General features: G+C 40.5%; 1 protein-coding gene across 1 annotated transcript; it reads right to left on the minus strand.

The window, feature by feature from the left end:
- Positions 1–271: 271 nt before the first annotated feature.
- On the minus strand, positions 272–26,368 carry LOC125884976 (oxysterol-binding protein-related protein 11-like). Its single transcript, XM_049570317.1, has 13 exons — positions 25,611–26,368; positions 25,184–25,252; positions 24,809–24,984; positions 24,448–24,527; positions 21,928–22,116; positions 19,722–19,920; positions 17,961–18,106; positions 17,607–17,747; positions 11,009–11,459; positions 7,775–7,961; positions 7,431–7,613; positions 1,790–1,943; positions 272–1,218 (listed from the first exon to the last, which is right to left on the minus strand). Exons 1-13 carry the CDS (start codon positions 25,724–25,726, stop codon positions 1,162–1,164), a joined length of 2,148 nt encoding a protein of 715 aa, XP_049426274.1. The 5' UTR covers positions 25,727–26,368; the 3' UTR covers positions 272–1,161.
- Positions 26,369–26,526: the final 158 nt, after the last annotated feature.

Raw genomic sequence — 26,526 nt, forward strand, 5'->3', positions numbered from 1 at the left:
ACGGTGATTTCAAGGCTGTTTCAGCTCAAACAAATGGTCTCTGGAGGGATCCTTTCCATAATGATGTCAGGAGAGTTGCAACAGTATGAGATTTTCACGGTGCGATAACCGTCTCAGAAAATAGTTTCATGGTATCACGGTGTTAAATTAAATTATATTATTATCAGTCAGAATGGCTCTTAAAGAAAGAAAACGGATGGGCTATTGTTGGTTTAACAAACATTAATAAGTGTAATTGAAACCTGAAACCATTTTGTTAATGGAAGTGTGTAAAAAAAAAAAGTCTCCCCTTGGCAAATAACTAAGATATAGGGGAGATGGGCAAATCTACATGGTATGATAACCATCAAAAAAAAATTTTTCACAGTATACCTTGAAACAACAAGCAACAATATGAACTTGTCAGTGGCAAAAACAAGCACTTTTAGTGGACGTACACTGTTCAAATTATAAAAAGTCCCACTTATCACTTAATCACAAAAACATGGGAAAATAGGTTCTCAGAAGCTAGTTCCTAGATTTTTGTTAAACTTTGATTGCTTATCTTGATGTTTAATGTGGGAATTACTTTGATTTGAAGCAAAGCTTTCAGGCACTCCAAGACAGATGAAGATCATATACAGCAACTTTGCATTTAAGTACATTACATCCAATTAACAACATTTTCACAGCATTATATTTATCAGGCAGTATTCCAATTTTTTGTTATGTTGGATATCTTACTTTCAGAATGTACTCCTCAAAAGTTATTGACCTTAGTGTGAAGAAGAAGAAATGAACCGTATCCAGGTTGATCAGCGTATCCCCAAACGTTGATCAGACTATCTTAAGGCTGTGTAAATATAGTACCATTACCTGCACAAGAATATGTTTTCAATGACATTGGATTATTAAAAAAAAAAAAAAAAAAAAAAAAAAAAAAAAAGATCAGCAGTACAAAAGCTTGTACTTGGAGGCTTTGTGAAAATCATGAGAATCATTTGAGAACACCTTCAGTCATGCTGTCTCTCTGTCCTTCTCCCCTATGTTGCATTCATCTGTACGTCAGTGCGGGTCATGCTCTCATTTCATAACCGTGTGTGTGTGCTCACACAGACACACACTCTCACACACACATTCCTGAATCTACAATATCAACATCCAAGATACAGACGGTGGGAACTAGGATTTGAATGCAGAGTTTTTCCAAAGTGGTTTGTGATAGACCCAGCCTTCACCCTGGAGGAGAAGAAGAGACCACTGTCAAAATATCATTTATGATTTACTGTTTTTTGCAGCCAGTTAGCATGATTGTTTAATCTGTTTAGAGTTGGAAATGATCTGATGTTAAAACAAGAAAACGCTGAGCATCTTTTGGCAATTAGGACACAATTTAGAGATTTAAAAACTAAAATACGTAGATGACAGACAAGGAAAAAAAATGCTGGTAGACAAATATATGAATAATCATAGTAATCCTGTACCAAGTGTTGTTTATTTAAGTGACCCAGATTCTTGGGGAATTTAAAATAGCGGAGTGCAAGGTGAGAACACTCTGAAATAGAGAAGCTCCAGCAGGAGACAGAAATCATGCTCAAGGTGATTTAAAATTTATTTAGAGTCAGCACAGGTGGCTTTTCATAGGCTGTGCTCTGCTTGTCCTTGTTAGTGTCTTCTGCTGCAGCATCCTGTTAGGATTGTACCTCGACCGCAATTTTTTTTGCAGTAATAAATAAATAAATGCTATGTCATTAAACCATCATGATTGTAAAATAAATAAAGGAGCATTTTTTGTGGTCGTCTTTCTCACCTCTCTGTCAAAATATCTGGTCCTCCAAGCAGTTTCAGTCTCAGCCCGGTGCCTCTCCTCTGTCCTCTGCCTTTCCTCCAGAATCCTCTTGTGCTCCGTGGCTTTTTCGATGTCCTTCTGCCGTAAGGACTCCGTCACATGCTGCCACAGGCGCCTGAAATTCGGAGAAATAATTGAGCAAGTAAGCAGTTGAGTAAAGCATCAATAGAGGCATGCAACTGATTGGCTTCTTGTTCTATGAGAACACAAACTTCAGGGCTGGATTTGGATTTGTATTCCTTCCTGCTTATATATTTCACTTATATTACTAAAAGTTTGTATAATATACAACCATTTTTAGGATAGCAGGGCTTGAAATAACGTGCATATGCACAATAGTGCACCTAATTCTCAGCTCTACATGCACCGGTGCAAGTAACATGGTACAGCTGCCAGCTCAGTCAAAAAAAAAAAAAAAAGCTGCTTACAAAGTCACGCTAATTCTATGTGATAAACACATTTAATTTCCTTTAAGTTCTTCACAATAAAAGTCCCCTTTTTGTTTCTGATTTCAGATGTCTTTGTCGCAGAAAGAAAAAAAAAAAGAAAAACATGAAACATCATTGGCAGCTATGCCTTGTCAAATAAATCAAAATCTACAGTATATGACTGGACCATTTGGGAATTTAATTTGGAAGGACAGACACAGGAGGAGGCCACACTGAGCAGTTAGAAGAATATCAGCTTTGCATTAAGGATTTTTGGTGAACAGGCCATACAGTACTTGTTAAGGTTGATTAGCAACCTCAGACGCAACCTGCCACTGCGCTCTTGAAAGCTGGCACAAAAAAGGCACAAGAGTAGCGCCCAGCACCGGACCTCGTGTTTTCCAGGTGGTTAAAGATGCAGCGTGTGTAAGGTCTCTAGTTTACAGGGCTTACAGTTATTACACAGGCTAGTTAATAACATATCGGGCAGGTGAAGGACGAACCCAAGGTGATATGTAAACTCATCTTCATTTGTCAACCACAAACATGACATATTATCTGAAACATGCAAGTAGCTACATGCCCATTAGCCACTTAGCACAGTCATTACTGCTTTGCCAACAGCGTCTGCATAACAGGCGGCTCACTCAGTGTGTGACGTGCACTTGTAGATAAAATATAGGCCTATATTAATTATAATAGTACGGTTTTGTATTTCTCTGTGTTGTTCTCTGTGATGTTGCTGATACTATTCTTTCTCAGACCTTGAACTCAAACCATTGTGTTGCCCCACCCAAAATATATAATCTAATAATTACATAAATATTGTAAACGTGGGCGACTAATCGACTAATGGCCCTGAATGACGACTATTGGTTGGCTAGGAAAATTCTTAGTTGAAAGAAGAAATGACCCAAAAAATTTGCAAGAAATTAGGAAATTTGTTAAAAAAGAAAAAAAAAGGAAAAACAACAAGTTAAAAACATCCAAACAAGGAAATGACCTGGACAGAGTGCTTAAAATTATAATAGTTCTATAACATGATTTTAAATATAGTTTTTCCCTAGCATTTTTTCCCTAGTATTTTTTTTTAAATATTTTTTTAAAGTCTATATTTTTTTGTAATTTGTTGGACATTTCTTATGAAGCTGCTCAATGCCCTTTTTCCCCCCATGTTTTTGAAAGAAATCACACCAACCTGCTCAAGGTTCAAAGGTTAAAATTAGGGCTGTCAAGCCATTAAAAATTACTTTAAATCTAAAAATGTACTTAATTAATTACATGCTCTGTGATAAATTCATCAAAATCAATCGCATACATCAATTGTTGCTTCAGACCTCTGGGTTTGCTGCTAAATGCTTTGTGTTGAGGTGATATTTCAGGCTTGAAGTACTCCGATACATAAATTGGATGGTGCTCCTATCAACAGTTCAAGCTGGGCATTTTTTAAATGTAAATGTTCCATTCACAAGGCCAAGCAGCATCATCTCATCTGCCTCCATCATGTGACAAAGCTGCTGTGGACTTAAATGATGCACTGGGTCAAAGGGCACCACAGACTGCGATTCATCTACGTTCATAGAAGGTACGTGCGTCAGTCCCGTGTCAAAAAAAAAATCATCTAAGTCATCTAAATCAACTATGTTGTCATGGCTACCCATCAGTTTGGATTTAAAGTGATGTTTGATTTAGGTGGATATGCTGGTCTCTAGTAATTGGTTTGGGAAAAATCAAACCCCACTAGGGTTGGGCGATGTGTTAAATATTTCCAACCGGCCACCGTCAACCCATCAACTGGTGGTTGCCGATAAGAGGGGGGATGTTGCATTCATGTGATGTCGGAAAAAAAATCAAAAAATGACTTTCAGAATGGGATAATTCACATGAACGCCACCTTATATAAGAAAAACAACTCGGCAACTCGGATCTTCCGACACCACGTGAATGCAGCAAAAAAATGCAGCGTGCTTTGCGAGCCCACTCACGTCCAACATGGCACTGAAATATCTGTGCATACCGGCAACAAGCACACCGTCAGAGAGGGTGTTTAGCACAGCTGGTAACATTGTTAACCATATACACACTTTGCTTAAGCCAGATAAGGTTAACATGCTCATTTTCCTCTCCAAAAACATGTAAAACATTGTGTTTTTGAGTTAAAGACAACGCAAAGGGACTTTATTATTTTATGTGATTTTTGCACTTTATTTTTCCACTGTTCTTCGTTTAGCCTATATTTATTATTTTTATTTATCTATTCAAGCAATAAGCCTACAAGAGGCCTTTAGAACAGCTATAACAGCTTAAGTTTTTTTTTTGCCACGTCAGCAACGGCATTATTATAGACAGCGCAAAGGAGTGGACACTATTATTTTTATGTGATTGTGTGATTTTTGCACTTTATTTTTCCAATATCCTTTGTTTATATTTACTTATTTGTTATTATAGGCTACTGTTAATGTGTAACTTTTGTGGACTGACCAACTGTTTATTCTGTTTGAATAAATTTACCTGCGCCTTATAGTCTTTAATGTCAAAATTAATGAATTGAAATTTTACTGAAACAGACAGCCTATAGGCTATACTCTTATTCTAATCACCTTGAGATCTTTGCTGAGTAATAAGCTGTAAAGACGGGCCGAAGACAACTGTCCGAAACCATTTTAAAAAGAGTCTGACGGCTGCAGAAGGATGCATTTGCTCACAGCCTCTAAATGAGCAAACAGGTGGGAGATAGGGATAACATACCTCTCCTACTATAAGATCGGGGTGCACAACTGCACATCTTTTTTGATGTAGTTCTCAAATATGGTTTATGAATTAACGTTACTTTCAGCTCCGCCATCACTGACGTGTTTTGTGAAAGACTCGTCGGAAATCAGTGTGAAGCTGCCAGTTCCAATACGCGCACACTTTGAATTGTGCTCTACATAGTAATTATGAACTATATGTACTGAGTTGAATTCTGTGGAGACAGACCATTAATTTAGCAAAATAAAATGACAAAAATCGCCCAAAAAAATCACCAAAAATGAAACCAACCGTGATGGACTCAGCCGATGGGCGATTGGCGATATATTCGTCCAATCGCCCAAGCCTAAACCCCACCTCCACAGACATCTGTAAGAGTGGGTGCAATTTCAGACAGAACATGACAATGGCATGTAACAAGTTGACAATTCTGTCTGATATCACACAACCATAGACAGTGAATGATAAAAGATGTTCTAGATCATTGGTTCTTAAGTGGTCCAGCAATGGGGTCCAGATTTCTCCAAAGTCTATAGGCCCGTTTCCACCGCAGGAACTTCGGGGTAAATTTACGGGGCCGGGGCCGTTGGTGCGTGTCTCCACTGCAGGAACCAACCCCGAAGGACAGAGTTCTGGAAATTTTACAGGGGCTAAACAAGTCCCTGCCTCGGAGTAGGTACTCAGAATGACCCCGAAAAACTCCTGGCTGGGGCTTGGGGGTTACTTGGTGCTGATTGGATATACTCAAGTCGGAATGTGACGTCAACAGAAAGCAACAAAATAGCCGGCATTTTTAAAACTCAGCACATGAGGGTTAGCTTGTTCATAGCTTCTACCGCCCTGTAAACAAACTCAATAACCGGTCCGTGAAAAACATTTTTTCCGGCGGATATCTTAGTTACAACATGATTGAGCTAACAAAGCAGTTTAAACATTTAAACAAGCAAGATAAACATTCTGTGGGTCCAAAAAATCTGTCTCCCATCCATTGTCTATGGAGCATCTCCAAACTTATACCCTATGACATCACATGTTTGAGACATTACTGGTTTCTGGCATTGACAGAAAGTAGCACATGTTCACAAATAGTGATTAAACTTTGATTGGCCATGGAAATAACATATTGGAATTCTTAATTTGGGTGGTGTTCCCCTTTAAGAAGAGCTGTTTCAGTACTATGGTGTTTTTTAAAACAAGATTGAAATTTCTCATAGATTTTGTTTGCATTAATAAAATCCCGCTGTTGATCCGAGACAATCTTTTTTCTAAAACCTTAGGTAAAAACAAGAGCTTAGAAATAGAAATAGGACTAAAATTGTTAAGATCAGAGGAATCGAAAGATGGCCTTTTTAAAAGTGGTGGAACAAGAGCAGTTTTACATTAGTCAGCACACTTATTTTTGTAAATATTTTAATAAAAAAATAAAAGCCTTTTTTAAAACAAACCCTGCAATGTTATGTGTCCAAGTGACTCAAAGTTATTATTAAAATGCATCACTACACAGGACACAACTCTTTATATGGGATTTTGGTGCTTTTTCTATTTTTTAATGAAAAATCATTATTTTTTAAATAACATGTCACATTTGGTGTCACTGATTTTCACAAAAAGCACTGAAAGCTGCTTTTATCATGAGAACTTGGTAATGACGTCCATATTCCATCAACCACATATATTTATCGATTATGTAATATGAAAAAAAAATCATATTTAATAGAGGAAAAGAAGTAACCAAAGAAGTCCTAATAAGATTTAAAAGAAAAACTTAAAAAAACCCAAAAGTAGTAGTTTCAATGTACATTACTGTAATTTTGAGTGTAATTTCATGAGTTAAATGCAAAAAAAGTAGGGTGGTCAAAGTTAACGCGTTAATATACCAAGTTTACGCAAATTCCTTTTAATGCCACAATTTTTTTTTTGACACGGGACTGACGCACATACCTTCTATAATTATGACCCTTGACCAATCCCTTTGAGAAATCTGGAAGCAACGCAGCAGTAATGTTACAGATAGAAAGTAGAAACAAATCACCGTGAGCAGAAATGGATAAAGAAAAGGGTCTTCTGAATGGCAAGTTCAGCTTCAGCCCTGCCATGTGGCTCTCTCGACAACACCAAATTATTTGCTGTCAATGTGAATTGGGTTACCGACAGAGGAAGTGGAGCTGCTTAAAAAAAAGGGGGCCGTTTAGTTAACCTTTACAAGTGTAAAGTTGGACACTACATTGTGTTAAAGCACATTTGTCCACTCCCACCTTTAAGATACATTCAGAACAGATAAAAAATGTGCAATTAATTTGTGATTAATTGCAATTACCTATTCTAATCGATTGACAGCCTTAATAAAAGTATTTTGAGCCCTAGAGGGACTAAAACAATGACAAAATAAAAATGCAACAATTATACCCCACCACTATTCTGACCTGGATTCAGTCGGTCCCTGCTTCTCAATCGGCCGAACGCACTTCCTTGTAACAGGCAGCTTGGTGACGTCGACCACCCTTGTCTCTCCGCTGGTGTAGCTGAACTCCAGGACACCGTTCCACTCGCCCTGCACACGACACACCACTGCGTTGGTGGTGTTGTGCTTCACCTCCGCTGTTACCCTACGTATCAACAGAGCAATAAAATAAATACAAGGACACCATTTCATACTGTTCAAAAGTATGAAAAAATATGTCTGTTTCTCATATGTCGCTGTTACTTTAGAGATATTCACAACATGACGATGCTGTTAATATTGACTTGTACCCTGGGAGGAACTCACTTGTGTAATTTGCCACCATAAAATGGTTTCGTCTGGAAGGTGATGACCGCCGAGTAGCCCGACTTGGCGCAGTTGATAGTGACTTTGCCGCCCAGTTCCACCCAGGGAACAGTGAGGATGGAGCGTGCGTATGCACAAGGCAGCGTGAAAGTGTACTCTTCATCATGCTCCAGCAAATATAAACAACCTAGAGAGATAAACAGATGAAGACAGAAACAAGTTCAAGTTTAAAATGTCTCATTTATTTCTTCTTTACCAGACCGTTCTGTCAGATTGTCTGCCCTAATTAAGGCATTCATTAGTGCTGAGCCTGAGTCCTGTCTGGAAGGAGATACTTTGTCCTTGGTAGTGATTCAGGCTATTAAGATCATTAATTACTCTGAGTAGGACATTCATTTAAAATTCTAAAAATATAACGCTCTTCTTGGTTGCAAGAAGTAAGAATGAGATTAATGCTCTTTCTCCCCCCCAAAGGTTTTTTCGGGGAGGGGGGGGGGTGGGGGGGGGGGGGTCTCTCTCCTTATATGCTGTGAGGGTCCTAAGGACAGAGGGATGTCGTATGCTGTAAAGCCCTGTGAGGCAAATTGTGATTTGTGATATTGGGCTTTATAAATAAAATTGACTGATTGATGATTGATTAATGTCATAATCTCTCATCACTTTCCCATCCTTCTTTCAAAGGAAGTCTCTCAAAACCCCTCAACCACTTCTATCCAGATAAATCCCTCCGAAAAAGAGGTTATGTTTCTGGTTTGATTTGTTTGTCTGTCAACAGGATTACAGAAAAACTACAGGTCTGATTTTAAAACTTGGGGGACGGGTGTAGCATCGATCAAGGAAGAACCTATTAAATTTTGCAGTGGATCCAATCACAGAGCGGATACACAAGATATTTTCCAATTTCGTTAATATTGCTAGGGATTTGGTCTTGGAGTTCTCCGCTCTCTGAATGCCCTTTTAGTTTTACGAGTGAGAAGGAATCAAAAAAGCACATGAGTAAGATTCCAGCTGTTGATGTCAATGCACAAAAAATAAAGAGAGTAAACTAGTGCTCAATACCTTTAAGGTACCAAAGGAAATAACAAACTACCAAGTAATATTTATTTCAGAGCAGGTTGGCAGATCCGCATGCTGAGATACCACCAAAACATTTAGATATATGGCTATGCTTTCACTGTGTTTTATTTTATTTTATGTTCTTTGTATTTTCTTCTTAAGGTGCTTTCAGACCCAGAGTTTACTTGCTTTGACATCTGACGTCCACTTGCACTTGATGAGTTCAAAGGCCTTGTGTGAGAAAGCTGCTCTTGATTGGTCAGAATTTCAATGTGGGAAAAATTCAGGAAGTAAACAAAATGTTGTTACCGTAACTTTCTAAATAATACCTCACCCTAATGTGAACGATGTGCGACTTAAAATCTTTGATAAACATTTTACAGACACGGATATTCCTTAAACTTGTAAGCTAAGCTGCCTTTAAATGGGGGTCGTGTTTGCTGTGCTCATAAGAGGAGACCATGTGAACACCCCCTTCGTATGTATTGTATTCACAACCTTGAAATTTTCTGAAAGCTTTGACTTCATGAGTTGTGACATGTTTACTGATGCTTTCACAAATGGCCAAGGCCATGGAAGATCATTTTTCAGGGATGGTTGGTTAATATGTTGTTATTCTACTCAATTTTCTTCCTAATTTTACATCTGAGGAAAATGTTGATATCCCTAACAGCCTCATTGCTTTATTCTGTCTTTCTGCCTTTGAATTTCCTGTGTTACATTGCCTGTTTGGTTGATGGCTAAAATGCAGTAGTGGAATATAACTAATTACATTTACTCAAGTACTGTACATTAAGTACAAATTTGAGGTACTTTTACTTTACTTAAATCTGTTCTTTTCATGACACTTTATACTTCTATTCTACTACATTTTAGAGAGTAATATTGTCCTTTACACTTCACTACATTAAGCTACTTTATAAAGATTTTTGCATTAAAAACATAAGAATAAAATATATATATTTTTCAATAAATTAAACTACCCAACAGTTTATACAATTATAGCTGAAATGATTAGTCGACTGACAGAAAACTAACTGGCAACTATTTTGATAAATATATGTAATTTTCTGGGTGGCACGGTGGTGTGGTGGTTAGCACTCTTGCCTCACAGCAAGAGGGTTGCCGGTTCGATCCCGGGCATGGGAGCCCTTCTGTGCGGAATTTGCATGTTCTCCCCGTGTCAGCGTGGGTTCTCTCCGGGTACTCCGGCTTCCTCCCACAGTCCAAAGACATGCAGATTGGGGACTAGGTTAATTGATAACTCTAAATTGTCCGTAGGTGTGAATGTGAGCGTGAATGGTTGTTTGTCTCTATGTGTCAGCCCTGCGATAGTCTGGCGACCTGTCCAGGGTGTACCCTGCCTCTCGCCCGATGTCAGCTGGGATAGGCTCCAGCCCCCCCTGCGACCCTCAAGAGGATGAAGCGGTTAGAAGATGAATGAATGAATGTAATTTTCTTTTTGATTTCTGATATTTATTTCTAATAATTCTAATATATTCATTTCTAATATCTTCCGAGTTCCTTCTAATGAGTTTTTTTTCCTGCATTGGATACTTTTAAAATCAGAATGCCTTTTATTGTCATTGTATCATTAAAAACACAATGCATGGAAGTGCTACTCCTGCAAGGTGCTGATAATTAAAACCACATCCTCCATCTATTCAACCATCCAATCCTCACACTAAAAAATAATAGACAATAAATAAGTGTACTAGGTAAAAAACTACACATAGTACGCCTATTTGGATTTAGTTCTAATATTTTAAGTACATTTTTCCTGATTATTCTTATGATCTTTTACTAAAGTAACACTTTCAATGCAGGACTTTTACTTGGAACAGAGTATTTTCACAATGTGGCATTAGTACTTTCCTCTGAGTATCTGAATATTTCCTCCACCACTACTAAAATGTTAGCCTCCGTGGCTTCTGGACCCAGACACCAACAGAAGCGTCCATGTTGCCGTTTCCTAGCGGCAGTGTTCTCACATGTAACCACTTGAACACCAAGCACACTGTGTATACAACTTCTCAAGGATGCACATGATGCACCTTTAACTGGGACGGAGCTGAGAGGAGTGGAGGACACCTTACACTTTTGTTTTTGATGTATCAAATGAACTTCTTGAGATTCATGATTACACAACACACCAGTACAAAACCCATGCTAGCTTACCTTCCCCTATCATGGATACACCAATGGACATTCCCATGAACTTGCTCTTGGTCCACACATGTGTGTTCACACACATCCGCCTTTCCTGGCATTCAGCATAGAAGCCAGACACGGGAGGGTGGTGGGACACCTGCTCTGCCACAAAGCGCACTTGGTAGGGGTCCTGGGAGGCGGCCGGCTCGGGGCTTCCCTGTGAGGGCTCCTCTGCTTTCCTGGGTACCTTCCAGGAGCAGTGGAAGGTCTCACCGATGATGGGGTTATAGGGCTTCTTGGCGAAGGCGCCCTTGCGGCCCTCATGGAAGGAGGTGAGGTAGTACTCCACAAACCGGACCATGCGGTCCTCTGGGCTGCTGCCGTCGGTGATGGTCACAAAGAGGTCCGGGTGTGACATGAAGTCGGCATACATCTCCAGCAGAGAACGTTTCTCGAGGATAAAGGTGGGGAGAACAACCTGGAAAGAAAATCCAAGGACATATGGTCACAATTGATCTATTTTTTAATCGGAATGACACAGGATGACTTTCTAAAACATCATCACATTATTAAGCATCAGTAAATGGAGCAAGTGACAGTGTGATGAACACTGGACGTGACCCTGGAGTCACAGCGTCTACTAGATCTCCATCTGAGGTAAGCCAATGGATCCACCTGATAACCGCGATAAATCAGAAACCCAAGAGGAGGCTATCCAAATGCTAGAACAAACTGGACACTGGAAGATAGAATGTCCATCCAGGATTCAACTCTCTGTGTTATTAAAAGTGTGTGTGTCCAGGAGTAGTAATTACAAGGCAAGAAGTGCTTACTTCAGCCTGTAAGGTCATTGCAAATCAGACTTTTGAAAAACAAAACTAACAACCTGGTTCACTTATTCAGTGTCACTATAAACTTGTTCCAAGACTTAAGACTGACTTTGGTTGAAAGTAGGGATGCACCGAATATTATAATATATTCAGCCGAATATTGCAAAAAACACACATTCGGTATTCAGTGGAATAAGTTAAAAGCAAGGCCGAATAATAGCGGCATTTTGATAAGGCAATCAAACAGCGTGCCGTGACGGGCAGAATAAAATAACGGTAGTGTGGCGATCCGTCCGGCACTCGCATTTGCGACTAAAAATAGTTTTGAGCGAGCAAAATAGGCTTAAATCATTCAGCACGCTGTGCGAGCAGCCTACAGATTTCAACCTGCAGCAGAAAAGAAAGGCGAATCCCACCGATTGTGGGTTGAACGGGGGTCACAGACACAGACAGTAACGTTAATGTATTCCTGTCAAATACGGCGGCCATCGGCTTACCGGCGACGGGGAAGTCGGCTCCAATAATATCCTCTTCTTGGCGTCATGACTGCCCAGAAGTAGCCTACCTGAACAGCCGAGCCAGACGAACACAGGTACGTGATGTGTCAGAGGAGAAACGAGCCTTTCACATTTCTCTCTTTCCGGCAGTAACGGCCCACAAACCTCACCGCACTTTAGGGACTGTTCATTACTTATGAAGGGACTGTCAGGGGAGGAGGGTGGCTGGTTGATTTTTATTTTATTTATTTATTTTATTTTGATCCCCCCTATGTTAATCACTTATTGATGCTGTTTTTGAAGTATGAATAAGTCAATAAGTAATTTATTCCACTGAAATATCATTGATGTATTAGCATAGCAAAGTGATTTATCTTTTCATAAATGACAAAAGGCACATCTGCCTCATTTTCGCTGTGGTATCGTGATACTACTCAGAACCATGATATTTTCATTGGTATCGCACAGTGGGTCCCAATTTTGATACCGTGACAACACTAATCTGGAGGGGGTTCATCTGCAAAAACTAATGAACAACTAAACAATGATATTCGGTATTCGGTACTCGGTATTCGGCCAAGCGTTTAATAATATTCGGCTTTGGCTTCGGCCACAAATTTTCATTTCGGTGCATCCCTACACTAAACAATATCAGCCCGATTATAGCCCGATGCAGTAGCCTGGTTCCAGACCATAGACCCCGCCCACTCAACTGAGTAGGCTTGTATTACTGGTCTGGCATACTTCAATGAATTTGCGATTTATCTCGTCCAAACGCTGGACGGACCAATGAATGCCGGGGGTCTAGCGATTAGCCAATCAGCGCCACGCTGAAGTCAAGCTGTGCGCCGGTGGGTAACTGGTGAGGATAGCAACAATGGCGACCGCTACAGATCCTACAGACCACATTAACGATGCTATCGAGGTATTTCGCCACTACTCGCGTTAATGGAGGACCAAATTAAGGAAGCTGCTAAACTGGATTTAACGGCAATGCAGCTGGGCGTGCACGACGACGGAGACATTTTAAACGGGCAATGCTCGCTTGTTTTCGGCACCCCCGATGCATGGATACTAATGACGTCAGATTCTGGGTGAGTCGTTGATCTCTACTGATTGGTTAGTGAAAAATCAAATTCCCTCCCCCTTGTAAATCGCCTTCAATGGAAGCCATGTCAGACTGAAGGTTCTGGGAGCTTCAGTCTGACACTCAGGCTACCAATGCAGCGTCTTACGGTGTCGGCTTGGATCGTGAACGAGTGTCCTATGCGAAAAGCTATTGTTTTATCCTGCGCAGTGTGTCACATTAGACGACAACTGACGCCATGTCTGGGAAGACTCACGACGTCCCGACAGAGAGTCTAGCATGTTTGATTTTCTTTTTGTCGTTCATGACTTCTCCCACAGCCATCACTTTGACCAATGGAAACATAGAGTGATCTGCTGCCGTAGACAACTGTACGTCAACAACACCCCAGCCTTTTTGATATTTCCTCTTCGGATGTTACCACACAGAGTAAAAAGGGAAAAATGATGGTGTGAAACAGCTGGGCACTTTAGCAACCCACCCAATGCTGCCATTAGCATCAAGCTCACTTCAAACTCAACACTTCCTGTATTCAATTAAAATTAAAAGCCCCGTATAATTACGTTTGAGAGAATCTCTTAATTTTCAGAACAGGCTTTTATTGTGAAACATTTGCATAAACTTGTTGTGGAGGATTCAGTGACTTGCATAATTTGCATGCTGTACTTCAAATGTAGCTCATGTCATCTGGTGGCGCTTTTTACGTTACTACAACAACATTTCAGCTGGAACATGAACAGACAGTGACTGAAATATTATTTAAAATAATTAAAATAGGACAATAATAACCCGATGACATCACACATGTTGTGAAAGATAACCAGGGATGATTGGTCGTAGACCATCGTGTAGTCTGTCATGTCCGTCGGCCAAGTCACAGCACGATTTTATGACTCCACTATCACCTAATCTGACATAGTGACTGTTGGAACAGATAAAAATGTTGTGTAGTGTGAACTCGGATTTTCAGTGTCGTGGATGATTATTTAGCTGATTTCAATGATGTGGATGAGGCTTTTGAATTTGACTGTCACCCATATTTATGTGAGCGGAGTATACGGATGAAGAGCAGACGAGGAGAAAGACAGGGAAAACAGGCAGCGGAGGGTGAGCCATGAAGCTGTGAGACTGCTGGTGGAAAAATACCTTTGTTATAAAGAGTGGTTTGTGTTTGCACATTTCCAAACTGTGCCGAAAAAATGAGGAGCTACATTTCGAGTAGCTGTCATAGATATCATTTTCAGCTATGGATGCATATCAGTTTTGGCTAGTTGTGCTACAAATGGATCCTAAGACTGCTGTCCTACACTGTGCATGTGATTTTGACCACGATCGCTATTATGTGTCAAAGAAGAGAAGAAATCTAGAGCTTATTTTCCTAACAAAAGAGTTCCAAGAGTGGATTTACCTGCTGCAGACGAGTGGAGGTAGGCAAATGCTATTAGCTAAAGTTATTATGTTGACACTGCATAGCAATACCCATAAAAGCATGCAGGATAACAGCAAAAACAATCAATCAATAAACGATTAGGAGGTGAAAAATATCATGTGATTAAGCACTGATTATAAAAAAAATCTATATGGATTCATCACCCATTTTCATCAGCTGACATTCATCAGCCACATAGTCAACATCAGGTGAATAATCATCCATGGTGTTAAAAATCTTTTAGACAACATTAAATTACATTTTCTAGAAACTACTCCAGTTATTATACTCTCTCCAAATCTTAGTCATGTTTCTACTGTTGTCTGACAACTGACATCTTCTGATATTTCAGAGAGAGACTTCTGCTTAATGAAGCAATAGCAAACAGACCAAATCAAGTGAAACACTTCAGCCACTTCTAATAATGTGAGCCTATCTGTGGTGAAATAACCACTTTTAATGGACATACAATGGCAGTATTTAATTGCCCCATGTGCTTCCATTGCTGTCCATTACAGACCATCCCGCTGGCAACAATTTAAAAAATTGTTGTTCACATAAGTCTCTCTGACCAATTTACACTGGGAAATAGGGTCCAGGTTGGAAAGTCCCTTAGTTATCCTTTAAAGAGAAGTCTTCAACATGGTAAGTAACAGTATGGGAAATGGAGCTGGCTCTACAGACACAGATATGCATTCATTTTTAGACCCTTTTCAAAAAACAGGGCACACTTTTACATGTGTGACATCACTGCTCATTCATTGCTTGCACTTTTCCATCTTTGCACTTGTTTTAGGTCTGTGTTTTGGTGTTTTGCTGAAAAATGTTGTGATAATTCCACCCAACATCTTCAGGGTGTCTGCAGATATCTGACACTTATATCTAATGCTTTTAACCAAATTTAAGATTTTTGGACAAATCTTCATCTTTTTCTTATTCAAGCATTGCAGGTTGGTATAACGGTAAGTAGCATACATGTAGCCCCATGACGAAGCAAGTTTTATGTTGGAATATGTCTCTAGCTATTAACTATTAACTATGGATGCACCAATTGTGAAATTCTGGGCTGAAAACTATGTTTAAAATAACAATTTAGCCAATAGCCAATACTCATACTGCCAGAGAAACAAAGAAATCTTCACTAAAAAAATATCTATTTCAAAGTCATTCAGCTTTGAATGAGCACAATCATGCAAATATAAAAACTAACCTCCATCAGCTGTTAGCTCAGGCCACCGTCTGCTATCAGCTAAAGCTAACTTCAACACAGATTTGCTGTTCACAAAGTAGCAATATCAGGTAAACAACAGGATGCATCCCCTAAAAACGACATGTTTTCATTTATGCTTATATTGCTTTAGCTTAGAGTTGTTGTTTTTTTGTCCTCATCATGTAGAGGTTTTTTCCCTTATCAGGTAGTGTAGTTAGACGAACAAGTCTTTTACCCTCTCCTTCACCATATAGTGAGGGGGATGTTTGGCTTGCCTGTGTTTGTGGCCTGTGACTTCTGCCATGTTCATCTCCCATGCTGGAGGCTGGTGATATTGGTGTTTGGCTGGTACAGATGGAACTCGTAGGAAATAAGGTAGTAAGATAATTTTCCATGCTTATGGTTTAGCATGACAATGCTAAAAAGAGTGGAATGTGATGGAAAATTCTGGTATTTGGTATTGCTATTATGTATGATGTGTGGTGCTCATTTCACTCCTACTGTGACAGCAGTGAGAGACACCAAGGTCACGAGCCAGGGAGGCTCAGACACCAAGATTATGAGCCAGGGAGGACACATCTCTTGTTAGTCTCAAGAGATGATGTGTTTTAGGAATGTCAAGGCGCCACATATTTTGACTGTTGATGTGCATGTGTTATGGGAACTATAAAGATAGCAGGGCGAGAGGACTTGCTAGGCATTCACTGACTGACTGTTCATGTGGTTGTATGTTTGAGTGTCTCCATTCATGAATGCTTATTAAAACTCAAGAAAGACAGCTGACGTGTGAAGACTTTTTCTTTAAACTGTTACTTGTACCACAATAGTGAGTTTACTGCGTCATTTTGTCCAAACAGCATCCCAGGGAAGATTGCTGTTCATACCAAACACATTTTCTGTTCTAACAAGAACGACGGGACACCGTAAGCATTGAGCCCTGCTTTTTAGCCTGTGCAAAATTGATGTGACACAACAGAAAAACTTCAGCCACCGCCATCTGTGAATATTATCGTATTTGCTGATAGACAGTCAACGAGGTGAATATCAGCCAATACCAATGTTTGGCTCACCAATTGGTGCATCCCTAATCTGAAGTTATCATTACAGACAAAACCGTTAAGTGAAATGTCTCCAGGGAGATGCATCTGCAACATAACACAACTCGCCATGTGAGCAACATGAAAGGCAATGTAAAGTGACTTTTTTCTGTTATTAATACACCATTTCTGTCGAGCGCCCTGCTATAAATCAGGATTTAGTGTTTCACAGAGTGCTTGAAATGACACAAGTCCTGTGAGCAGTGAATGTGGATAACAATTTTATGCCTCAGGGTTACAGATCATAGCATTTAGTGCAGTACTTTATGCTCTAAATAGCTAATCTAAGCACCAACATCTGGAAATACCTCTTGCTGTGGGACTTTTGAGCGGATGTTACCAACGTGATCCTCTCATAATGTTCTGGTAATAACACTGAAAACTGAATCAAACACATAGAAACACAGAGTGTGGGGAGAGCTGGTGGCGGAGGTGGGTTGTTTTGTTGCTTGGTGGTACATGGAACTCGACCTACCCGTGTGAGGTCCATGCCCAGCTTTAGTTGGGACAGCAGGTGTAGGATGACGCTGCGCTCCTCCTCAACAGCACCCAGGTCCTCCTCCTTGTCGGTAAAGGAGTCCTCTGCCTCATCCTCTGCATCAATGTCTTCTTGTTCCTAGGAGGGAGAGAAGGGAGGGGAGTGTGATTTATTTAACAGCCTGCTTAAGTGACTCTGCAGAGGTTGACAGTAAGTTTTTTTGTTGTGTTTATGTTGTGGGAGATGGCATAGCTGCTCAACTTTACAACAAAAATTAAGTCAAATCAACTTCCTGAACTTTCCACTTAGCTACTTCCTGGGGGAGAGTTGGAATCATGTCCTTGGTCTTACCCCAGAGAAGCTGCAGGACTCGGGGCTGCTGAGCTCCAGACGGCTCCCCTCCAGCGGGCCCTCCCCTGTTGTGAAGCTGCCCAGGGAGCTGCTGCCGTTCTTCAGGATGTCGGGCAGCTTGGGCTCCAGCCACTCGATGGTGGGTCCTGCCGTGGATGGGGAATGCACAGCGGCAGGTTCAGAGGTACTCATGGTACAATCCCCCCCTCCCTCCCGAGTCCTCCTGACGCTCACAGCTGCACACACACAAGGCGTAGCTCTACACTCAACCTAGCATTCACCACACAACCGCCTGGCTGATAACTGGACAGATGGCGATTCCTTAGACGGCTGCTTTAGACCAAGAGAGTGTAACCCAACCCCCGACGAGCCAGGTATCAGGATACTTTGGCCCCGCCGACAGGAAACATCCTCATCCCTTGATTGGCTGAACCCTCCTGTGATGGTGTGGGCATTTTTTATGCATGTTTAGAGGTGGGCAGATCTCATTCAAATTCACCTTGTGCGTCGTGGGACAACTTAATCTGATTGGCTGCTCTGGCCTAATGAAATATACATTGAGTAATGAGATCTGCTGTGAAAAAGTGGGGCATTAGCTGCTCGTTTTCTCCTTTTCAAACAGTCCTGAATAGAAAGTGTCGACATATCAGCAAGTTAGACACTTCACTTTGGATTCTCTCTAAATCTAGGACATGTGTTTTTTAATATGAAGCCATTTCAGAAGTGAATTCTGTCCTCAAAGCATTGGCGATGGATATTTAACCATCTGAGATCTCATTACCTTCGAGACAGGTGGTAAGAATAGGTACGGTTCCCTATCAATAATGCAAAATAATTCCACTGTCCAACCAAAGCAAACTGTTAGATTGGGTGCAGGCCTGCATGCACAAGACTACGATTTGTCTAAGTGCTGCATAAAGGACACTGCTGAGCCTGATAGCAGAAACAGTCACTTCTGAAAAGCAAAGCATAGCATACACTTAACTTTTTCTCCCTGTTAAATGAACTCACAAGTACAAATTGACCTTGACCACCAAAATCTAATCAATTCCGATTTGAGACCAGACTGATGTTTGTGCCAAATTTGAAGAAATTCCCTCAAGGTATTCTTGAGATATTGGGTTCATGTGAAAGAGATGGATGCAAGGTCACAGCGATCTTGACCTTTGACTACCAAATCTCATCAGTTCATTCTTAAGTCCAAAGGAACATTTGTGCCAAACTTGAAGATATTTCCTCAAGGTGTTCTTAAGATATAGCATTCACAAGAGTAAGACAAAAAAGGTTATAGTGATCTTGACCCTGCAGAACCAAAATCTAATCAGTTCATTGTTAAGACCAAGGGAACGTTTGTGCCAAATTTGAAGAAATTTCCTCTAGGTATTCTGGAGATATCAGCTTCATGAGAAAGAGATGGATGCAAGGTCACAGTGAACTTGACCTTTGACTACCAAATCTAATCAGTTCATTCTTGAGTCGAAAGGAACGTTTGTGCCAAAGAGACCTTGACCTTTGAGCACCAAATTCTAATCAGTTAATTGTTGAGTCCAAGGGGACGTTTGTGCCAAATCTCCAGAAATTACCCGAGGTGTTCTTAAGATACTGTGTTCATGTGAATGCCACGAACGGATGACAAACAGACAGGCAGATAAACAACCATAAAACCTAATTCCTCCTGCCACAACTATCGCCATCGCAGAGGCATAACAAACCTAGAGAAGGCAGGAAACAACCATCACCATATTCAGAGACAATACTGACCTCCCAGGGAACCTCTCTGCCTGGCCACCTGCTGCAGGTGCAGGATGTGCAGGCACTCGTTGAGGCAGTTCATGGTGGCCATGGACGTGGCCTTAAGCATCAGCAGATCCTGGTCCAGAGGGGAGAGGCCGGGGGCTGCAGGCAGGCCCTCGATGCTCTGGATCAGGTCTCTGTGTTGGCCCTGGGCCTGGGTCATCATCTGGAGGGGGATCATGAGGATTGTTGGGTTATTTGGGGCGAAAATTATGTCCGTTATGAACATTATCCGTGCAGGTACTGTTGTTTATTTTGTTTAAATTAATTGATTTTTTTTTTTTTTTTTTTTATTAAGGCTTTCTTTTTTTTCTATGCACAACATCCATTTTTTAGACAATAACAACAATAAAAATATGCCTTACAATACTGCTCTACTTTATCCATCGTATAAAAACAAAACAAAAAATGTGATCAATTAATTGTCAACTACTAAATTAATAGCCAACCAATTTGATAATTAATAGGATTAAGTAATTGTTTAAGAAAAAAAGTCAAAAGACTCTCATTTCATCTTCTTAAATGTGAATATTTTCTGGTTTCTTTACTCCTCTGTGACAGAAAACTGAATGTCTTTGTGTTGTGGGAAAAGCAAGACATTTGAGGACAACATCTTGAGCTTTGAGAAACACTGACAGACATTTTTTTTTACCATTTTTTTCAAACAACTAATCTATGAATCAAGAAAATAATCGACAGATTAATAAACAATGAAAATAACTGTTAGCTGCAGGCCTATACAACCCTTTACATTAGCTTTTCAACCAGCCCAACCCAAATTTTGAGAAAGATCAAAAGTTGAAAATCATATCTCTTTCACTAACTGCATGTTCTGATTAGTACATGAGACATAAACATTGTTTTAAGGGAGCAGAGAAGACCAAAAATCCAAAGACAACAAAATGCATGGTTGATCCAAACTGTGCTGCTGCTGTAGTCTAGTGATCTTAAGGGAAAGACAACAGCACCATCTTGTGATCAATCTGAATCACACCAATGGGTCAAAGTGAAGATGAGACTTCACGGTTCAAATCTTACTGTTAGGTGAGTCTTACAGTGGGAGCGCAGGGCTTTTACATATAAATGAACTTCTGTTACATTCAAGGTTCATATGGACATTTCAACCGTTTCATCCAGTTGCATTGGTGTGAACTGGCATGTTTTTAAAACGTCACAGAATGGTGCATTGCAAGTAGTTGTATATTTCAACTTGTCTCATCGTGAATCTTTGCTCTGAACTGCACACGGTACAAGAGTAGGGCAAAGGACCCCACCATGCTTGCCTGATAACGAACAGAACTGTCAACTCGTTAGAAAAAGGAGTACATGTTATGAAGAAAGCAAATATTATCTTTAACACAGAACCATCTCAAAGCAGTGCAAGGAAAACGATGCCAGCTGAAACTTTCGTTTCACTTCAAGTTTTCAGCGGAATGATTATTATATTGCTCCATATTTGAAGAGAAAAGAAAATGAATCAGTGTGAAAAGCCGGCTCATAAAATGAAGTCATATTAAGTTTTGCAATGCCAACACAGGGCCTACTAGTTTTGTCACGGCTTTTAAGAGTGGAACATCATCGGCTGAGGAAATGGGGGAGGGATAGTGTACCGTGGAGTGGAGCAAGACAATGATGCCTCAAAATTAATAAAAAAAAAAAAAAGAAAAAAAGTTGAATGATTTCTGATCCTGTGCATTTGAACTGTCATAGTATGATGAACAAAACTTTGGTCAAAATAGAAGACAGGTTCATTTCAAATAGGCACTTCGTTAAAGGAGGACTGATTTTCAAGGTTTTCCTCTCAGAATTCAAGCACCTCAGGCACCCTGTACAAACCCTGCATTCAAGCCCTCGTCAAACAAATTCATACAAGCCTGATTAAGCCTATCGCCACCGGGGAAAGTTGTCTGTGTTTCACAGCGTACCAGAGTTGTCATGTCTGGTGCCTGTGGTGACTTTCCCAACCAAGTGTGCAGAAAGTAATGCATTAATGTCAACTAGCCAGAGCTAAAGGGGCCAGAAAGCTTCCCAAATCTAACAGCATTTTGATTGGATCAGATGCATGTTTTTATCAATTTTACTTGTAACCCACATTTCTAGGCATAATGGCCTTTTATGTGACTTCTACTTGTGTCTATTACAGGAGGTGTGATGCCGTGTTGTCTTGCTGTACCTCTCTGGCGTCCATCAGGTGGTCTGGCAGCAGGGACCTCTTACTGGAGTAGAGTGACGAGCCCTTGTTGACCTGCGACCAGCCGAATAAGGAGGCAGGGTTTTGGCTGGGCCGGTGCAGGGACATGGGTGAGCTGCCGCTGCCTTGAGACGCCATGGAGTAGCTCCGGGACTTGGGTGGGGGGTTACTCTGTGCAATGCAAAATGTTCATCTCGTCAATTCTAAATAAAATTCCAAACTTTCATATAGAGCTCCTGACTATTTCCAAGCACTGCTAAAAAGAGAGCCTCGGGGCGCCGGTGGCTTAGCGGTAGAGCAGGCGCCCCATGTACAAGGCTGTTGCCGCAGCGGCCTGGGTTCGACTCCGGCCTGTGGCCCTTTGCTGCATGTCACTCCCTCTCTCCCCCCTTCATGCTTGTCTGTACATTAAAGGCTAAAAAGCCCCCCAAAAAATCTTCAGGGCCTCAGGGAATTCTGTGTTTTTTGTTTTGGTGTATCTCAAGACTAAAATAGAATGTGAGCAACATAGTATTCTGTGGATCAATATCCAGATCAATACCAGTGATTACTGTGCTTAGACACAGGGTGAAACCTAATACAGGTTACATGTTTATATAAACATTAATATTTTACAGCTTTCCAGATTTTTCCACTGCTACATGCTTTGCTCCACTGCCTCTTTGGCATATGAGGAAGAAAAAAAGGAAACTAGAGACAGTCTGGCTCAAATACACAGATTCACATTTTATGTTTGATTAAAACGTAAGCTCTATGGTGCAGCAGACCTTTAAGGGATATTACACACTGATGACTGAAATGTTTGCATTGACTGACATTCATGATATGTTTACACAGGGCCGTTTTTGGACGCAAGGGCTCCTGCTGCTTCGTTCATTTTATGCTTTACAGTAGAATGTCTGTCCGACTCAGTAACTCCACACTGCAGAAATTTCGGTCATTTTTTATCAAACCCTCAGTCTAAACAAATATGTAAATTCAGTTGTTCACTCCAGCTTCCACCATCTCAGAAATATCTCCAGGATCAGATCATTCCTTTCCAACAAACATCTGGAAACTGTTATTCATGCATTTATAACTAGTCATTTAGATTATTGCAATTCTTTGCTCCCTGGCATCAGTAAAAAATCCCTGCCGCGCCTCCAGCTCATCTAACTCTGCTACCAGAATCTTAACTCAGACTAGAAAACAAGACCACATCAAGCAAATACTGGCTTCCCTACACTAGTTACCTGTTGCTTTTAGAATTGATTTTCAGAGGTTATTGATTACTTACAAAGCCCTGAGAGGTCTTGCTCCAAGTTATATAACAGATGTTTTATTGCCCTATGTTCCCTCTCGCACCCTGAGTTCCTCAGATGTATCTTTGCTTGTTGTTCCGAGGTCTAGATTAATTCACAAAGGTGACAGAGCCTTTGCAGTCAGAGCTCCATTACTATAGAATGACCTGCATGACGAGATCAGGGCTGCAAACTTTTAAATCGCTGTGATTTACTCTATGATGTGCATTCTGTTTTTATTGCTTTTATCTTGTTTTATTTGCTTTGTCTTTTATTCTGTTTTGTAAAGCACTTTGTAAATGTGTTTTGAAGGGTGCTATATAAATAAAGTATGTTGTTATTATTATTATTACAGTAAAAAACAACGCTAAATAAAATACTGTTAAAATAAAGTAAAGAAAATACAGTTATATAAAGTTAATAAAGTACTGTTATAATAAAGTTAAACAAAGTGCTGTTATAGCAAAGTTAAATTAAGTACTGCTACAATGAAATAAATCAAAGCCACTGGTGCTTTTATTTTGAAGCACACAGGTCCTCTTGAAGTGTTGGTGTTTTTGTGAACTTGAAGATTCCGTTCAATGTAAGCTGTTAGCAGAAAGTTAAACCATTACAGCGGCACCATTAATCATGAGGATTTATCCACTGTGAGCAGGAAACAAACAGACAGCTCTTCAGTTCATATATTAATAATATTTGCAAGTCATATGGTTACTCCATGGTTGCAGTATACGTCTAAATGGTCGTGGTCTGGAGCCTTGCAGACACAAAAACACACCCCTTGCCTGTTCCCACATACTGTCGCCCACGAGAGTGTGGTCTGGGTTGGAGGGGAGTGTGTTTTTGTGAGTTCGTGAGAGGGAGAGAGACAAAATGCCAAAGCAAGTCTCATGCCAGTGGATAAAAAAAGAAAAGAAAAAAAAAAAAGATGGTTTGTACTCAACGTTCGCGATAGTCATTTTATACATCCCACTCTGAACCAACCATGATACATCGAGTATAATCATTATATCGCTACCCCCTACTTGACAGGCACTCTACTAGTCACATGGGGTGTCTGCTTCTGGACTTCAAAGTGGACCAACATGGCGACATGTGCCATGTGGACATGTACCAATCGTCTAAATACCGTACATAATTGATTTTCCCCAAATATGTATATGTAATCATGGCATATTTGTATGCAGGCTCTATACGTCTGATATCAAGCACACCATCTTACCTTCCCCATGGCCTCTGTGTGGTGCTGTGTGCAGATCTGCAGTCGGCTCACCCAGTGCTGCCTCTCTTTGGCATCGGTGGCTGAGAGGCACACAGAAGAAAAACAAGAGCAGTTACTCTACGATGATCTTACTCAGCATCGATTCCTGTGTGCTTCTGCTTCACCAGCAGCACATAATAGAAAACATCCAGATCAATATTGTATGAACCTGATGGATGGTGATGACTGTATGCCTGGAGGTATAAATGGAGCTGATAACGACAAGGTGAACAGCACAGAGAGGAACGCACAACTGAACTGTAAAGGGCTGACACACAAGCTAGACATGTCAAGAAGTAAGTGTGTGCGTTTCGGTACCCACCCCTAAGCTTGTACTGCTCCCCGCTGATGGCATTGACAGTGAAGGTATGCGAGTCCTCATCGCTGGGGGAGATGACAGCCCCTGCCAGGGGAAGCATGCCACGGGGCTTCTGGGGCCGCGACTGCTCATTGACAAAGTACTCCAACAAGCCCGCCTCATTGTTTAAGACAAAGAACCTGAAAACAACAGCCACCATGACAATGTCAGCCTCCTGTACAAACCAGCATGGCATTACTCAGATTGGATTAGACTGGATTACAATAATGAACTTGGCTCAAAGTGGCTGGTGATTTCTCATAAGACAGTTCGTTGTTCTTAACCTCGATTGGGACAGCATACATTAAAGGTTATAATAATCACAGGTATGACACTCACCTGTACTGCCACCCTGTTACAAGGTTGGTGTATTTCATCAAGTAGCCATCAATATTCTCCATGTGGTCACTGGAATGAGAGTTGATCAAGCAAACAGAGGCAAAGAACAATTGATAACAGACTTTAACTGAGTACACACCCATGAACACCCAAAGGTGAACGCACAGATTAATCATAGAGCATTGCCTAATAACAGATTTGCCCAAAGGGAAATATGATGTCGCTTTTACCTGTCTGAGTAGACAACAGACTTGATCATACACGTAAGAGAAAATTGGTTAATTATTGGGCAGCCCAAACACATGATAAAATCCTATTTAGCAGAGTTATGCCACAAATATGCTCATTAGCTGTGGAAACAAACTACGCCTTAAATTAGTAAATTATCTTAAATGTATGAGCGTTAGCCGAGTAAACAGCCACCCACCTGTACTGCCAGCTTTTGGCACTTGCTCTCCCCGAGCTTGGGGTCCTGTTCTGGGGCAATACATCCAGCTTGCCTTCGTTTTCCGTGATCCGTATCGCCGTGGTTTCCCCTTGCATAGTCACTGACAACGAAGCCTCCTTCAGACGCTAACTCAGCCTGCTAGCGTTAGGCTAACCTATGAAGCTAGCTGAGCTAAGTCACCACAGATTTGATTTAGTGGACGAGCCTCCTTTATAACACTGTATAAAACTGTCGGTTCATCGCTTATCGATACGCAGCAAACACCCAACCCACGCTGGACTGTCAACCGGCTAAGTTAAATAACGACTGGTAAAACATTGTCTATTCTGCTGATACAGGGAGTAGCCTATTAGCCTGTAGCTGCTAGCTCGCCTGATATTTACTGCTCTGGCAGGAAACCAGTCATGTGACGAGCTCACAGGCGCAGGCTTCCGTGTATCCATTCATAGTACAAATTACAATAGAAAACAAAATATTTCCCCCCTAATTCCGACGCACAAAAAGAAAGTGTATAGACATAAAATTACAGAGAAAAAAGGGGAATTATTTAGGAGAAGGCTTAATACAACTGAACCGGAAGTTGAGTAATTTTTTAAATGAAATTTTCATTGTAACAGTATGAGTTACTAGTGTTTTAGTTGATAAATAAACACGACACACCTAAATGTAATTCTATTTATGTGTAATCCTGTCTTCCTGACAATAATAATTAAAACTGAAAACATAGAATAAAAGTTAAATGTTTGTTTTTCTTTTTTATTATTATACTTACAATATAAGCCAAGGAAAAAAAACTTTTTTAAAAAAAATTTGGAGTTTTCGCATGTTTTGGACATAAGTATTTATAAATATTATAGTCTTGACTATAACTTTCATGGAGCAAACACAAGTAATA

This window comes from Epinephelus fuscoguttatus, linkage group LG24 (assembly GCF_011397635.1).
Source record: "Epinephelus fuscoguttatus linkage group LG24, E.fuscoguttatus.final_Chr_v1".
In the NCBI taxonomy this organism is placed as follows: Eukaryota; Metazoa; Chordata; class Actinopteri; order Perciformes; family Serranidae; genus Epinephelus; species Epinephelus fuscoguttatus.